The sequence below is a fragment of the Eretmochelys imbricata genome, chromosome 5 (assembly GCF_965152235.1).
Source record: "Eretmochelys imbricata isolate rEreImb1 chromosome 5, rEreImb1.hap1, whole genome shotgun sequence".
NCBI classification, from domain to species: domain Eukaryota; kingdom Metazoa; phylum Chordata; order Testudines; family Cheloniidae; genus Eretmochelys; species Eretmochelys imbricata.
In genome coordinates, this window is record NC_135576.1 from 98,095,335 (window position 1) to 98,111,914 (window position 16,580).

General features: G+C 39.5%; 1 protein-coding gene across 4 annotated transcripts in view; it reads left to right on the top strand.

Moving 5' to 3' along the window:
• Window positions 1–16,580, top strand: part of CEMIP2 (cell migration inducing hyaluronidase 2) — an 80,690-nt gene that overhangs the window by 18,983 nt on the left and 45,127 nt on the right. For 3 of the 4 annotated variants that reach the window (XM_077817589.1, XM_077817587.1, XM_077817590.1), the window contains exon 2: window positions 14,004–14,346. In XM_077817589.1, coding sequence (XP_077673715.1) covers window positions 14,016–14,346 — 331 coding nt within the window. In that variant the 5' untranslated portion in view covers window positions 14,004–14,015. Of the gene's footprint in view, window positions 1–4,479; window positions 4,563–14,003; window positions 14,347–16,580 lie in introns of all 4 variants that reach the window. The other variant, XM_077817588.1, reaches the window with a different exon arrangement.

Consider the following 16,580-nt stretch of genomic DNA (forward strand, 5'->3'; position numbering starts at 1 on the left):
ATTTAAGATAGGGGGTTGCAATTTTTTCAAGTCTTAGTAAGGGAAGGTCGCTATTTTTTTTTTAGTCCAAAAGGGTTCACCAGGTTCAGAAACACTACTGTAAGGTAAGTTTCAGAGTAACAGCCGTGTTAGTCTGTATTCGCAAAAAGAAAAGGAGTACTTGTGGCACCTTAGCGACTAATCAATTTATTTGAGCATGAGCTTTCGTGAGCTACAGCTCACTTCATCCGATTGGTTAGTCTCTAAGGTGCCACAAGTACTCCTTTTCTTTTTGCGAATACAGACTAACACGGCTGTTACTCTGATTCCTAAGGTAAGCAGCATATGTTACCCAGAGTTTTCAGAACCCATAGCAGTGGTAACTTCACTGTTTCACTCCAGGCAGTGTCAGGAATAAATCAATGGGAACACAGAGCTTCAGCTGATGAAAGATTAATACAAGTAAGCATGCTCTTATCTAAAACTACAGTTTGTTAGATTTAAGCACACACGGACATACAACAATAGGTTTAGAACATCCCAAATATTTACGTAAAATCTGGAACGGTATTGAGTAAATTGCAGCAGTTCAACAATGGCCGGTTGCTTCCCTGCCAGGGAGTAAGGTGTTAGGAAAAAACCCTCTCAGGATAGCTTCAGAAGACTGCTCCAAAGTACACTCTAATCCTTCTACAGCTAGCTTTTACAAAACACACATCATAATGACCCCTACTAGGTCGACATGTCTCCTAACATCAGTACATTATTTATCAACAAACATTCCTAACAATCTTAGTCATAATAAACTTCTATATCAAAGGTGCCCAAACTCAAAGGTTCTCGTTCACTAATTTGCTTTTCTCTCAGTTGTTGACTTTTTCTCTACTCTCCTCCCATTCTGATTAGTAGAGACTATAAGCCTGTAAATGTATTTGACCTTGCCTCCGGAAACTTTGCTTGTTCAAATTAACCCTTACGTAGGTGGTGGTCCATTTTTTATTAATTCATGATGACTGAATGCACATAATATGATTGCAGTGGGCTCAATCAAAATCTGGGGTACACTCACCCCTCAAATCTGGGGTAACATGTAAGCCACTTTAGATTTAGTAGAATGAACCCTGATACCTGTGGGAGGGGAAAGGCCCTAATGTTTTGTAATAAGTAAGGGTATGCTGCCTAATTCTTGTATAATTGGCCTGACCCAGTATGGCCATTCTTATGTACAATCTCTCAAAATAAATTGACCCCTAGGATTGTCCCTGTGTGCTACAAATAAGACAGATCCTGAATGGCATTGTTCTCTGTAGATACTAACAAAGGTCTCTTTACATTTAATGTGTATAATCTAGCTTCCCAATGGTTTGAATGGAGTTTAGCAAAGAAGTGAGTGAGTGAGTGACTGACTGATTCATGTGAAATTTGGAAACCTCTTTAGATAAGAATTTGCAGTGAGACCTCAACATCTTTTTATCCTTATGGAATCCTGTATACTGTGGATCTGAACCTTGATTCAAATCAAGGTTTGAATCTTGCTCACCCTCCTAGCTTAGATGATGGCCACTAGGAAAGGAATCTTTATGGAGAGATGGTAAAGTGAATAGTCATTCATAGCTCAAATGGGGGTTTTATAAGAATAAAAGACAAAGAATTGTTAAGACAGTAGTTTGGTGCCAGGGTGGAGGTGGTTCTCTGGTTGGTGGAAAGGCATGGCTCAGGACTTTAAAGCACTTGGTCACTATGAGGTGATAAAAGGCTGGATTAGAGGGTGACCGATGAAGTTTGCAGCTAGGACTCTGACTGAAATGATGTTGAGTCTTGTTTGCTTTTAGTTGGAGAACATAGGATTTTACAAACAGGATCTTTCTGAAAGAGTCACACCTTCCTGGGAGGGCCATATGCAGAATTGTTTCCACTTCCTCTTGAAAGGACTCTGCTGGATGGTTTTCTGTTTTAGCTGAGATGTCTTGTACCTCTGCAGAACAAATGCTGTTTGTGTGGCTCAGCCAACTGACATGTATGCTATGAAGTTCAGGGACTTTGGGAGGGGGTGAAGAATCTGACCTTGGTTCTGAACAAAGTCCCACTCTTGAATGTCGTGCATGTGGAGGTCTTGCACTAGGTGTAGCAGCTCTGTGAACCGTAATTGTCTTGCCCAAGAGAGAGCAATGAGGAAAACTCTGGCTGCATCATGTGTGATCTCTGTGGTGACTCTGAGAATCACAGGAACCAGAGGGAAAGTGGATAATATGTCTTTTGACCAGGAGAGGAGAAAAGTGTCTGATAGCTGGGACCTCTTCCTGCTCTGGAACAGAAAAGGGGGCACTTGTTTGCAATGTTGCTGAACAACAGGTTGATAAATTGTATAGTCATTTGCTTGACCAGACTTTGGTTCATTATGAAATATACCGTAGACCAAATAATCAATATCAGTCAGGTTTATTAATATGGTACAGAGAAAAGGTTCTATATGATACCTGTCTCCGAACAGCGATCCCATGCAGCGATGTTGCATAGACTTTATGCAGAACGTGTACTCCCCAAATTACATGTTTCAGCTGGTATTATTTATGATTTTACAAGTTACACATGTCTTCACACATCACTAAAATCCAGCCCAGCAGTTTGCTCCAGTTCCCTAACTTGTTGTTCTGTTCCTTCCTTACCTTTGTTTTAGATACTAGCGTTCCGTGAAGCTACTGATCCGTGAAGCTTGTACTAAGACATAGAATGAATGTATCTTCATTTTGACAGGTTTCCTATCTGCTTGTGCCAAATACTTACTTAGCATAAGTGAACAGGGTTATGGTATAGGCCTTTTTAGGCCATATCACTGTTATAATATTTGTGCTTAATGTTGTTGGTACTTAATGCATACTAATATATGGTGCGAATAATGCATACTATTAATATGATATATATTTAAGTTCTGGGTCTGATTGCCTAGGAAGGACTACCACAGAAAGAGATCTGGGGGTCATAGTGGACCACAAGCTAAACATGAGTCAACAGTGTAATGCTGTTGCAAAAAAAGTGAACATCATTCTGGGATATATTAGGAGGAGTGTTGTAAGATTGTAAAGAGAGACCTTTGTTAGTATCTACAGAGAACAAAGCCATTCAGGATCTCTTATTTGTAGCACACAGGGACAATTCCAGGGGTCAATTTATTTTGAGAGATTGTTGTAAGTAAGACATGAGAAGTAATTCTTCTGCTCTGCTTTGCACTGATTAGGCCTCAACTGGAGTATTGTGTCCAGTTCTGAATGCCACACTTCAGGAAGGATGTGGACAAATTGGAGTGAGTCCAGAGAAGAACAACAAAAATGATTAAAGATCTAGAAAACATGACCTCTGAGGGGAAAATTGGAAAAATTAGGTTTGTTTAGTCTGGAAAAGAGAAGACTGAGGGGGGACATAACAATTTTCAAGTATGTAAAAGGGGGAGGGAGAAAAATTGTTCTTTTTAAACTCTGAGGATAGTACAAGAAGCAATGGGCTTAACTTGCAGCAAGGGAAGTTTAGGTTGGAAATCAGGAAAAACTTCCTGTCAGGGTGGCTAATCACTGGAATAAATTTCCTAGGAAGGTTGTGGAATCTCCATCATTGGAGACTTTTAAGAGCAGGTTAGACAAACACCTGTCAGGGATGGTCTAGACAATACTTGGCCCTGCCTTGAGTGCAGGGGACTGTACTAGATGACCTCTCAAGGTCTATGATTCTATGATTTATATGATAGCCAGCATATATTAGTCCACAAGGGATAATCCTCCAGAGACCACTTGGGATGCTCTGAGTACTTTCTACTGAGGTGGTGTGCCAGGTCGTTACTTATGCCTTTTTAAGTGAAGGACTGTGGGAATTATGCTCTGTTGAGTACACCAGTTCCAGAACCTGATTGCTTCTTGGCACAAGGTGGTGAGGGAGCTCCACTTTGCGTGTTGCAGTGGTATTGTCTTTTGGGATCTGGAGGGTGGCATCAGACAGAAAGTCTGGCCTACCAGGCAAATTGCCCCAAGCTCCTGTATGTTTACATGGAGCCTAGCTACTTGAGAGGTCCACAGCCGTCGCTAGTGATGAGCTCCCCATTTCTGTGTATGGAAATATCAGTCACTAGGAATGAGGGGGGAAGGCAGGGAACAAGAGTGTGGAAGGGGGACTCATTTGCAGACTGTCTGGATTTATCCCTCTGTTTAGGGAGACTAGAACAATAGAAATCATGAGCTGAATATCCATGTTATGTCTGACTAGTACACTGACCTCAGCCAGCCTTACAGGTGAAGTCAAGAGGTATTACTTATGTGCCCGAGTCCACATGGTGTTGTAGTTTTAGGCAAGCTTTTGCAATGGTGTGTGTATTTCTTTGATCTCTGAAATGAAGCTTAAAATTGTTTGGGATCTATCTTGTGGAAGGAAGGCCTTGGCTGGAGTCTAGGACTGCTCTTATGAGCTCCACCAATTAATTTGGAGTGGGTATGATTTAACATACCTGTTTTTCAGTTCCAGAGAGTGGAAGAGTTTGAGAACTAGTTTGAGCTATTAGTGATGTCCTGAGAAGACTTTCCCCAGATGAGCCAGTTCAGGTATGGATAGATGGTGTATTGCTGAGACTCTGAGGGCTGCTACTGTAATGTATGTGATTAAAACTTGAGGTTGTAGGGAGTCCAAATGGCATTACTTTGATAATGCTTGTTCCCAGCTGGGAATCAGAGCTTCTTCTGTGTGCTGGAAATATTGCCATGTCCATGTGCAAGCATACATCCTGAAACTCCTTACCTACAACTCCCATTTCTTAATCTGGAAGTTGTTTCTCCGTACCTCAACAGAGCACCACACTTACTAATTCCATACAGTATCTGGGATAAGAAAAATGCTGTGTTACCAGTAATTCCTCCCAAATGTAACTTGAGGAAGTAGTATCTAATATAGTAGTATCTAATACTATTAAAAAAAAAAGCAAAGCAGATTGCTTTGGAAAGAGTCTCTTCTCAGCAAGGAAACTAGGTTGATTCAATAATCATCTGTTATAGACAAGGATTCATTTAAATATCTTCTTGCTAACAGTAATATTTGGAAGGGAAATGAAAAGGGTAGCTTAAAGAAAATGTGTGTGTTTGGGCAAGAAATGTTATGAATGCAGCAATGTTAGGAGGATGTTCAAGATAACTTACTTCGGAATTTAAATAAACTTTTCTGGTCACTATTGCAAGGCAAGCTGACAAAGGGGCAGACTAGCAGTCCCCTCTAACTTGGACACACATGATAAACTAGAAAAAAATGTACTACAGTCATATGGAAAAAAACTAGATACCATGCCTCACAGGATATTGTGAGACTTACTTGACTAATGTGTGCAAGTGCTTTGAGTTCCTCAAATTGAATGTGCCAAGATAATGCAAAATATTATGTTGTTACTTTCAGCTGCCATTTTAGCAGAATGAAAACTTAACAGTAGATTCAAAATTTTTGTTTTGTTTTTAAAATGTTTATTTCAGCTATTGAATACTTTTCCTTTCCTTTCTATGTGTGATTATTTTTTACAGAACACTTTTCTTGTCTCTCTCACTCCTAGAGAATGTTACAAAAAGATAAAATAGAAGAAAAAAGATTATATCCCCATTTTTAGTGACTCCATTGTACATAATTTTCAGGACACTGCACATTATGTATTTACGTGACGGCTTCAGATTATTTGGGACCTAAGCACTTTAAAAATAAATTCTAGTCCTCATGGCTTCAGAGAGAACCTGCCAAAGCAAACAAAGTATAAATGCTGCAGTGACATCTGCCCGAGTCTGCAGACAGCCTGAATCATTGATTCAGGCTAACTCCCTTGTTTTTATTAATCTCACTAGAGTGATAACTCTAAAGCCCAGTGATGACACTTAAATGCCAATTTTAACTATTTAATTGCTGACTGTATTAGCAGATAGACTGGGAAAGGGAGTGGGAGTGAAGCCCTTGAAAGGTGTGGGTTTGGAATGGCTGCCTGAAAAGACAGAGAGGAAAACAAGAGACACGGAGAACAGGGAGCGATGGAGAGGGAAGAAATAAAACAGAAGTGGGTTCTATCGATGAATGACACTGAATAAATAATAAAAGTTTGGTTACTACATAAAAGCTGTATTCTCCCGTTGATCTCTTCATAAACCTCCACCTGACATCAGGGGAAGCGCTGTCATGGTTTGAGGGGAGTATGACATCCTTTTTTATATCCCAGTTCCTGGACCATAATTGAACATGGGCTCTGGTCCTTTCTTCTGAATGAGTTTGACACTGTGCTGGATCCATCCACAGTATTTTACTGTTCTCTCTTGCATATTGTACATATGAGAGAAGCCTTATAACTCAAACTTTTATGTAAGCCATATACACAGGATAGGTGGTCTGATCTCCCTCTCACTTTGAATATATTATAGTCACCCAAAAAGTGCCAGAATCATGTCTTCTCTTCTTAAAGAGTGTTGTCACTACTTTTGAAACGTATTTTTGAAACAATTAATAGGTTCTGGGTTGTCTGGCTACCTTGGATACCTGCACTCCTGGAGTTGTCTTCTTTTGAAGACTTCAGCCAGTTATAAATACAATTTCTCATGATCCTCATTTTTGATTAGCTGTTAAGAGAAGTTCAGTATTCTATACTACTTTGCTCTTCTGTAGTATCTTCCACCAGAGGGTTTCTAATGCTGTGATCCAGCTAAACTCCTGCACACATACTTAATTTTAAGCACATAAATTATCCTGTTGACTTCAATGGGACTATTTACTTGCTTACATTTAGGTATGTACTACTATACCTAAATTTAAGTAAGAATACTAGTATCCCTGTGTCCCATGGATTATCATTCCGTCAAGTGACACCTGTTATATCCATATCCTTTTTTAATACGAGACACTCATGTTCACCCATTTTAGTATTTAGCTGTCTAGTGTTTGTATACAAGCACTTATAAAATTTGTCAATATTTATTTTTCTGCCTTCATGTGGTGTAATTGAATGGGACTCTTTTTCAATGGCTGTTTCTTTTCTGTTCCTACCTGTATGTTATCTTCTATCCTCTCCTCTTTGCTAGGATATAGCGTATCCCCTTTAATAAATCATCCCCTACATGATGTGTCACCACACCTGTCAGCTTTCCCCCAGCCCTTGATTTATAAACTCTTCTAGGACGTTTTTAAATTTTGCATGCCAGCAATCTGGTTCTGTTTTGGTGGAGCCCATCCCTCCTGTATAGGCTCTTCCTTTCCCAAAAGTTTCCTAAGGTCATGTCTACACTAAAAACTTAAGTTGAGCTGTGTGTAATGTAGACCAGAGCTAATAAACGTGACCCTTCCTCTGAATGCCATTGTCTCATCCCTTCACGGAGACATTTCAAAAAGTCTGAGATTTTTGAGCCTTCAAAAAGTCTGGGCTTACAAGATGCAGAAACCCAGCTTTTATTTTTCTCCTGGCTCACATATTAAACATTCTGTTCTGCCTTGTCTGAGACTCTCTACAGCTTACTGATTACACTCTGCTTTCCATTTCATCTGACTTTCTAATACCACCATCCGGGGGAAAATAAACCACCTTAAATTGTGTTCAGTAAACGTGTGACATCAAATATTCACAGTAACTTTACACATTATGTAGCCCATCGGGGTTTCTCTCATTTATTAAAAATATTTTTTATTCTGCATTCCATACTATTTGTGTGTTTCTTTATGCACCTGCAGCATGTGATTTATTTTCCTTGCTTTTATACATGTGGATAAGTAAGGATAGGTTCTTAGTAAACAGTCTATCATTACAGTATATAAACATTTTTAAAAATTAAAAATTGGTGGAGGAAAATGTATGCCTGAGAAGGAAATGTCCTTGCACTTAGATGTGCTTAACCTGACTTCATTGGGATTCCTCACATGCTTAAAGTTAAGCATATTCTTAAGTGATTTGCTGAATTAGAGCCTTGATACATTTTGAGACGTTGTTGAAGACTAATGTTTTGTTTTTGTCTTTTGTGGGATAAAATCCCTGTGATAGCTGATAACTAGGTTCCAGGCAGGTAAATTTGTACATGTCAGAATTTCAGAAAATCACCCATGCTTTCTGTTTAACATATCAGACTTTGTTGCTAATTGTGAGCCATTTTGCATCCTTTTGTTCATCCCCCTCCACCTCTCTTACAGTCTGGATTTCCATCTCTACCTTTTAATCTCATTGCTCCATACCAAACAATAGTCTGGCTATGTGCTAAGAAAGTTTGTAGTGACCAATGCAAGTATTATGTTACATGAAAGAGATGCCCTCTTTGAGGTCTCTGTTCTTTCTGAGTTCTGTTCAGTTTGAGATTACACTGTGTGAGAGAGGTTCATAAACAGGAACTGTAGTTTTATAGCCAAGAGCCACAGTGTTAGCATCTTTTTTTTTTTTTTTTAAATGACCTGCGCAAACAAGAAATTCTTAAAATATTATGTGTTAAAGAAGCATTACGTTATGATGGAGTTCAGAAGTAAACTTGTTTTGCTTTTTTAAATAGTCTCTCAGGATTGGATGCTCGGAGGGCTCTAGAATAGTGACTCTGAAGGTTTGTAAGTATTTACCCAGGATAATCATTCAAGGCCAGAAGAGGACTTGGCTCCTCATCTTGGCTAGCATCAGACCATGTTCCCAGAATGGATTCTTTAAATTCTTTTTTAAAAGGGTGCTAGTAAAATGTTAGGTGCCTAAAATTAGTCTCTAAATCCATACTTAATCATCTAAATAAGTGTGGCATGAGCTTCTAATGTGTTGAGCATCTACAACTTCTACCGACGCCAACCGCAGTTGTGTGTCCTCAGCACTCCTGAAAATAGGCCTTTTCTTTTTAGGCACACCCATGTTTGAAGGTAAAACTTTGATTTCCCAGAGATCCTGTTTGTAGTTCTGGTTATTGCAGTAGCGACTTTAAAAAACAAAACACCTTTCAAATACGCAAAAAGAAAAGGAGTACTTGTGGCACCTTAGAGACTAACCAATTTATTTGAGCATAAGCTTTCGTGAGCTACAGCTCACGATAGCTTATGCACGATAGCTTATGCTCAAATAAATTGGTTAGTCTCTAAGGTGCCACAAGTACTCCTTTTCTTTTTGCGAATACAGACTAACATGGCTTCTACTGTGAAACCTTTCAAATACGTTAATCTTTCCCCTGTGAAGTAGAAGTAGATTCCTTTTTCTGGTTGTCAGAGTAGTAACACCAATTTCTGGTGCTTTAGGTTTCAATTTAGGAAAACATTCCTATTTTGAACAGCTCTTAAGCATGTGTTTAAAGTTAATGACCTGTTAAGCACAAACTGCTTCACCCCTTGAGTGGTATTTAAGCATGTGCTTAAATGTTGCTCTGAATAAAGCCATTTAATGTATAATGGATAAAAAAATGCAAAGCTTTCTGTTGTGGGGGAGAGGAATATAATTTTGAGCATTCTTACATGAAAGGTCCTCTGTACTGTGTAACATAGGACACCTAAATTACATGGCAGATTTGCAGTGAATTCTGAACAACTTCGTGACAGCTATGTTAATTCACCACAAAATCATTAGATAACTTTCACTTGTACTGGAATCATTCCAAAAATAACCGCAAAGTAAAAATAGATAACCAGTGAATCTGATTAATTGGAATTGTAGCAAAGACTCTTTGTTTTAGGAGGTACACCATCAAGGATAGATGGCTAAAGCATGAAACTCCCCATAAAAAGCTCCTCCTTCTGTGTAGTTCAGGAGGCTGAGATGCCAGCCAGTGTTTCTTTCAAACCGCCCCTAGCTCCCCATGAAACCAGTGTTTATAGCTCTTGCTGCTCTGGCCACTGTCATTGCTGCCTTGAATTGCAAAGGATCTCCCTCTTCTTCTGCTTTCTTCCATTGTAATTGTGGTGAGACGGTCTGTAGAAGGGGAAACAGTGAATTCCTACTGTGGGTGAAACATGCTTGATGTGGAGAGTGAATCAAAAATGGTAAGGGGACAAGCTGTGTTGAACAGGAGCTGGCAGGAAAATATCCACTTCATATAGTACAGAAAGACTTAGGCTGTACCTCAGCCAAAACATGTAAATACAGTCATTTGCACAACTATATTGTGCACAGGGCCTTAGTATTTATTGGCATGTCTACTCTGCAATTAGACACCTGCAGCTGGCCCAGGCTCGCAGGGGCTCGGGCTGCAGGGCTGTTTAATTGCGGTGTAGATGTCCAGGCTTATGCTGGAGCCTGGGATCAACGACCCTGTTAGGTGGGAGAGTCCTAGAGCTCTGGCTGCAGCCCGATTCGGTATGTCTACACCACAATGAACCAGCCCCGCAGCCTGAGCCCTGTGAGTTTGAGTCAGCTGGCCCAGGCCAGCTGCAGGTGTCTAATTGCAGTGTAGATGGGTGGGTATGTTACTGTCTAAAATCATCAATAAAGTACAAATGAACAATAAAACCAACAATTTCAAATGTGATGTTTCACTTTAAAACAAAAAGTCACTAACATAAAATCGTTAGTGTAAAGGATTAAAATTGAAAAATAAAAACCATTCTTTCTGCCATAGAATTTAAAATGACAAAAGGAAGAAGGAAATTTAAATAATTGTTATATGGCAGAGAGGAATGAGCAGAGCTGCACTGTAAACTTGTTGATTGTACAGGACCTCTCATTCATGGTAGTCTTTTGAATTTAATTTTGATTTTTCTGGAGGGAGAGTTGAGAGGGGTTTGGTGGTTCTGTGGCATCTCTTTCCCACGTGTCCCTGGAAGAACAACACTTGCCCTTAAATGGAAACTTTTACAAATAGCAAAATGACAGTCCCAAGCAAGTATTAAAATCAGTTTTATGATATGATGGAATATACTTGAATTGCAGCATTGACTTCCTGCAATATTTCCTAAACGTTCGAAATGAATTATTTTCAAACAATTACTGTAGGTTGTCTTGAGACTGTGTGCCAGAGAGCCTTACATTTCTTGTTCAAAATAGAGGAAAAACTTTATTAAATGGTCTCCTTTGTGATATGGCACTATTTAGAGAACATTTATCAGATCAAACTGAAGTAGTATTCTTTCATAAAGATAAAATAAACTTTGAATACCTCCTCTGGGTTTGGTTTATACTGTTAAACAATGAAAAGTATTAACTGGTGGATCTGTTTTGTTTTGCCTGCACTATCTGAAACTTTTGTGATTTGAGTGTTAAATTCAGGCATTTTATCTTAGAGTTAAGTGTTACTCTTATATCTGAAAATTCTCAGATCAGGTTCATGTCTTTGGGTTATGAGTCTGCTCTAAAATGTCACACATCTGGTTGGTCAGAATTATTGTACTAGAACACTGTTTTTCAGACTGCGGGTCAAAACCCAGTACTGGGTTGTGGAATGTAAGGTACTGGGTCATGGCAGCTCTGGTCAGTACTGCCAACCGGCTGTTAAAAGTCCCGTTGGCAGTGCTGCCCGGCTAAGACAGGCTAGCCCCTACCTGTTCTGACACCGCGCTGCACCCCGGAAGCTGCCAGTAGCAGGTCCGGCTCCTAGGTTGGGGGGGCGCGGCTCCATGCGCTGCCTTTTCCCTGAGCACCTGCTCCGCACTATGGGGAGTGCGGACTGGGTGCTCGGGGCGGGGGCAGTGCGCGATGCCCGTGGGCCCAGCCCTCTCTCTCCCCCACATTTCTCTCCCCTCTCTCCCCGCCCTCGGCCTAGGAGCCAGACCTGCTGCTGGCGCGGTCCACAGTGCCACGAAGCCTGCCTTAGCATGCCTGCTGCGCTGCTGACAGGAAGCCGCCCAAGGTAAACCCATGCCCCAATCTCCAGTCCTGAACCCCGCCCCCCCAGCCCAGAGCCCTGACTCTGTCCCGCACCCCAACCCAGAGCCCCCTCCCACACTCTGAACCCCTTGTTCCCAACCTCACCCCCGCACCCCAAACCCTCTGCCCCAAACTTGTATTTTGCAACTGCAGCTGTTTTTAGTACCAGGAACACACTTACAAGGCATCTTGGGGTGGAGCAGGAGGATCCTGATTCTCGGGCTCTGGTGGAAGAGCTGGCACAGTTTTTCCTCTTTCTTTTGCGTAGCCAGGAACTCATGAATCACTTTCTCTATCTGTGGCTTGAAGATGTGGTTTAGTTTTGGATCCACCACCTGAGAAAATTGTGTCCACTCCAGCTTCCAGCATCAACAATTTTCTTCAACTGGGTTGCCAGAAAAAAAAAAATTGAAAACCACTGTACTAGAGGATATCTTTGTTTGGTCCAGTTTGCAATAGGTGCTGTCTTTTGTAAAGAAGGCTGAGGCTTCAAAGTAATTTGACTTTAAGGCTACATGTTGATTTTTCTTAAGTAAAATCTGAATCAGTATTTTATTTAGAAGTCTAGTAGTTGAGTTTAGTTTAAAATGCACATATGGTAAGAGAGCCATTCTTCAAATGCTCATGAAACATTGGACAGTAAATCTGGGAGTGGGGATTAAGTAAATGAGTTTGGGAAACAGCTATGAAAAAATAAAGGGATGAATGTTGAAAAGTCCATTTGCCACAAGGAGCAGGTGCAAGGAACTTTGGGATAGTCTCTAGAGGATTTGGGCCAATTTGTGCGCTGTCCTCTGCTGTTCCTTCTCTAGCTAGTGTTTCAATGCTTTTAGCTTTCATTATGTGTATAGGAGATGCATTGTCTCCTATAAAAGGGTAATCCAGGCGGTTACTGAACAGGCTGGTTCTCACCCTGGAACAGTGGAGTATCAGATTTTGCAGCATGTGAGACACAAAATTCCCTGCTATTTCTCAGAATAAGATTACCATTGTAATTTCTCTCCTTCATCAATGTGCCTGGCATTTTAGAATATATACTGTAGGATTCCTTTGTTAGTAGAGGAGAATAAAGGGTCTTTGTCTCGTTATTGGTAGGCTCTTATTTCTATCATTCATCAGCACGTGTTATTTAACAGGATCTATAGTCTTTAGTAGATCAAGCTTCACATATATTCAATTTACTCAGCTTTCTCAAATATCCCACTACTAGAAATTTTAATGGGATACATGCTGACTTTCAGAACGCTGCTTGCAGTAAATATTAGACAAAAATTGAAATATAGTGCACATTATGTATCTTTTAAAGCAAACCATAAATTAAGATTTGTCAGTTCTGAACAACTGGCAAGAATGATGGGGGTCTGGGAACCATATTTTTAATGGGTCTTTGTCACTAGCTCCCTCAGAGAGAGGTTGCTAGCAACTGGAACAAAAATCCTTCTCTGTGTTGGGTGATAAGTGCCAGGGTCTGGAGAGGTCATGTAGCTCCCAGACTTTGTGTCACAACCCACGCAGCTTGGCAAAGAGAAGTATCATGAGACCTTGCTGAACAGGATGCAGGTGATCTGCTTATAAAACCATTCCAGACACACCTTTCCTAACAACAAAGTTGTGCTGTAAGTCAAAATTACTGCATGCAGAACATCTATGCTTGTCCTGATTATACATGTTAACATAACTGCATCTAAGGAAGGGGGGATGGGTGTAAATATGCTATGCCTGAGATTTGTTCATGCTAAATGAAAAGGGGCCTTTTTGGTGCTTAAAATATGAAGTGAAGGGAATTTCATGCTTCACTTTTTGAAGGGAGAACAATGAAGAGTTGATTCAGTTTCTGCATACTGTGGAAATACATGTAGGCATTCTCTGCATAACTATTGTGGGGCTTGTGCTGACATACTGTCTTACAGTTTAACCAATCACTTCTTAATCACAAAATTATACACAAAAACATTTAATTAAAAATTAAGAGGGGATCAGCAATTACTGTGCTGAAATGCTGAGAGATTGTCAGTGGTTAGATTCCCTATAGCAAATTTTTTGTTAATAAGGTTTTATTTCATTTATGCACAAATGTTTTGAACTGTTATGTTATGGCAAATTCTGGCTACTACGATATTGGTACAGTATAAATAGCGAGAGCAGAGAGAGACGCATATAGTCACGTAACACACGTGACCTAAACTGATTGTTTTTCATAATCATTCATTTATTTTTTTTCCCCCTTCAGTGACCTTATAACATGCAAGCCATTGATCACAGGGGGAATTCCCCTGTTTTCCTTCAGCCTCAGAATGGGAGCAGTCATCGATCTTCTGGCTATGTTCCAGGGAGAATTGTTCCTCTTCGTCCATCCCCATGTCCAAAGAGCCAGACTTCAGCCAAATTTACATCTGCAGGACAAGAAGGCCATGCAACATTTGCCCTCTCGCCAGAGGAGCAGCGCCGTCAAGCAGAAGCAAGCAGAAAGAAAAGACACAAAAATACTCTCATTTGCTTTGGTATTTCTAGCTTTTCATTTTTTATTGCACTGGCAATTATCTTGGGAATATCTTCAAAATATGCACCAGATGGTAAGTTATTGTAATAAGAATTCATTTACACAAGCTATGAATATAGTTTAACAATCATCAGTATTAATGTTAAAAATAAATATATATTTGATGTTTATATTTATCTATTTAAAAATATATTTTGTTAAAAATAATATAACACATGGGTAAAAAAGGGGAAGTTGATAGCGGTGATGTTAACTGGTCTAATTTATAAGAGGAGCTGAGGGTATCCATGAAAACTATATGGCCACTAAGGCGAAGGACAATAAGAAGGAGATTTAAATAACTGGGAACAAAAGAAATCTTAGTGGTGCTATAGATCCGTTACTAGATAGGGATGATAAAATTGTCAACAATGATGCAGAAGAGACAGAAATGTTCAAATATTTCTGTTCTGTATTTGGGGAGATGCTGGATGATGAATTCATAGGTCAGCGATATTTTTCTATTCCAACCATAACTAGGGAGGATGTTAAACAGCACATAATAAAATTAAACCTTTTTAAATCTCAGTACCAGATGACCTACACTCAAGAGTTTTAAAAGAATTGACGAATGAGCTCTTTGAACCATTGATGTTGGGTTTTTCCCAGTATTCCAAAATATGTTAAAGTTCCAGAGGAATGGGAAAAAGCTAATACACCAGTATTTTAAAAAGGATAAACAGGATGGCCTGGTTAACTGTCCTATAGTTAAACTTGATATCAATCTCATGCAAAATCTTGGAACGGCTAATAGGGGATGCAGTTAGTAAAGAATTAAATGATGGTAGCATAATTAATGAGGATCTGTTTGTTTGTTTGGAAAATGTCAAAACAGTTGATTACGAGTTACCTATACCAACACAATTTAATGTATTTGGACTTTTGAAAGGCATTTGACTTTACTGCAAGACATTCTGATTTAAAAAAATTAGCACTGTACAAAATCAATGTAGCGCATATTGATTAGATTAAAAACTGATGACTGATTTTAAAAAGTAATTGTAACCTCTATCCAGTGGTCGTATTTCTAATGGGGTTCCACAGAGATCAGTTCTTCACCCAGTACTATTCAATATCTTTCTCCAGTGATATAGAAGAAAATAAAAATTGGGGTGGTAAATGACAGGTCAGGTCAGTTATATAGTGTGACCTTGATCACTCAGTGGTAACCTGGACTCATTTGAACAACACATGCTTTAAAACAGCCAAATGCAAGTGTGACCATGGTGCCTGGAGGGGCCACACTGAGAATGCCACACTCTGGGTTAACTGCAAGGAATAGGGCAGACAATCCCCCACACTGGTGGTTTATTCTATAATTAGATTTCACCAAGCCAGTAACTAAACCGCTTCTGTATTACCACACTGGTTACCAAGAAACCAAACTACAGCCTCCTTTAAGCAATCCCATCCAGACAGCCAAGTCTAATATAGCAAGTGATTACTAAAACCTTATTCACCATACTTAAAGTTCTACCAATCCCCAGGGACCTGACATATTGCCCACTAGGTCAATGAATATTTCAGATCTCACCCAAATACACACTTACAGCCAATCCTTATTAACTAAACCTAAGATTTATTAATCAAAAGAAAGAGGAGAGTTGCTATGGTTAAAAGATCAATATACATGCACATATAAGTAAAGTTCTCAGGTCAGTTTCATAGCAGAGATAGTGAGGCTGCTGACTTGTAAAAGTCCTTCTGGAATCCATTTTAAAAGGTTATACTCCAATAGGCAATCAAACAATTTGAGTTTGTTCAAATTCTTCCATGAGAATTCCAGAGTTAATCCAGAGTAGACCTGGAGATATCAGTCTTCTGGGCTTAGACTTTTCCTGTCAAAGTTTAAACAGATGGGAGATTAAAAAGTTTCAGGCCCAAAGCTTTCTTAGTTGCAGCCAGCCATCAATCAGAGCAATGCCTTCCTTGGATGAAGAATAGGTAATGTATACTGTTGCTTTGAAGCTAATCTCTGTTTCTTATGCATACACAGGTAACCATTAGCATAAGGCAATTAACCATTCAGGCAGTTCAAAAGTAGTTTACTATGTGCAATTTACAAGTTTCAAAGAGAAATGAGGACAATAATATTACAGAATATGTCCCATCTAAATGATGATATCCCCTTTTGATCTCCGAATCAATAGAATGCAGTAATGAAGCATTATGAGACAGGAACAGAATTTTAGCATCTACAAGCTAATTAGATCACATCGTTAAACTTCTAACAAGATATAGGTAAACATAGACAAATATAATTAGCAT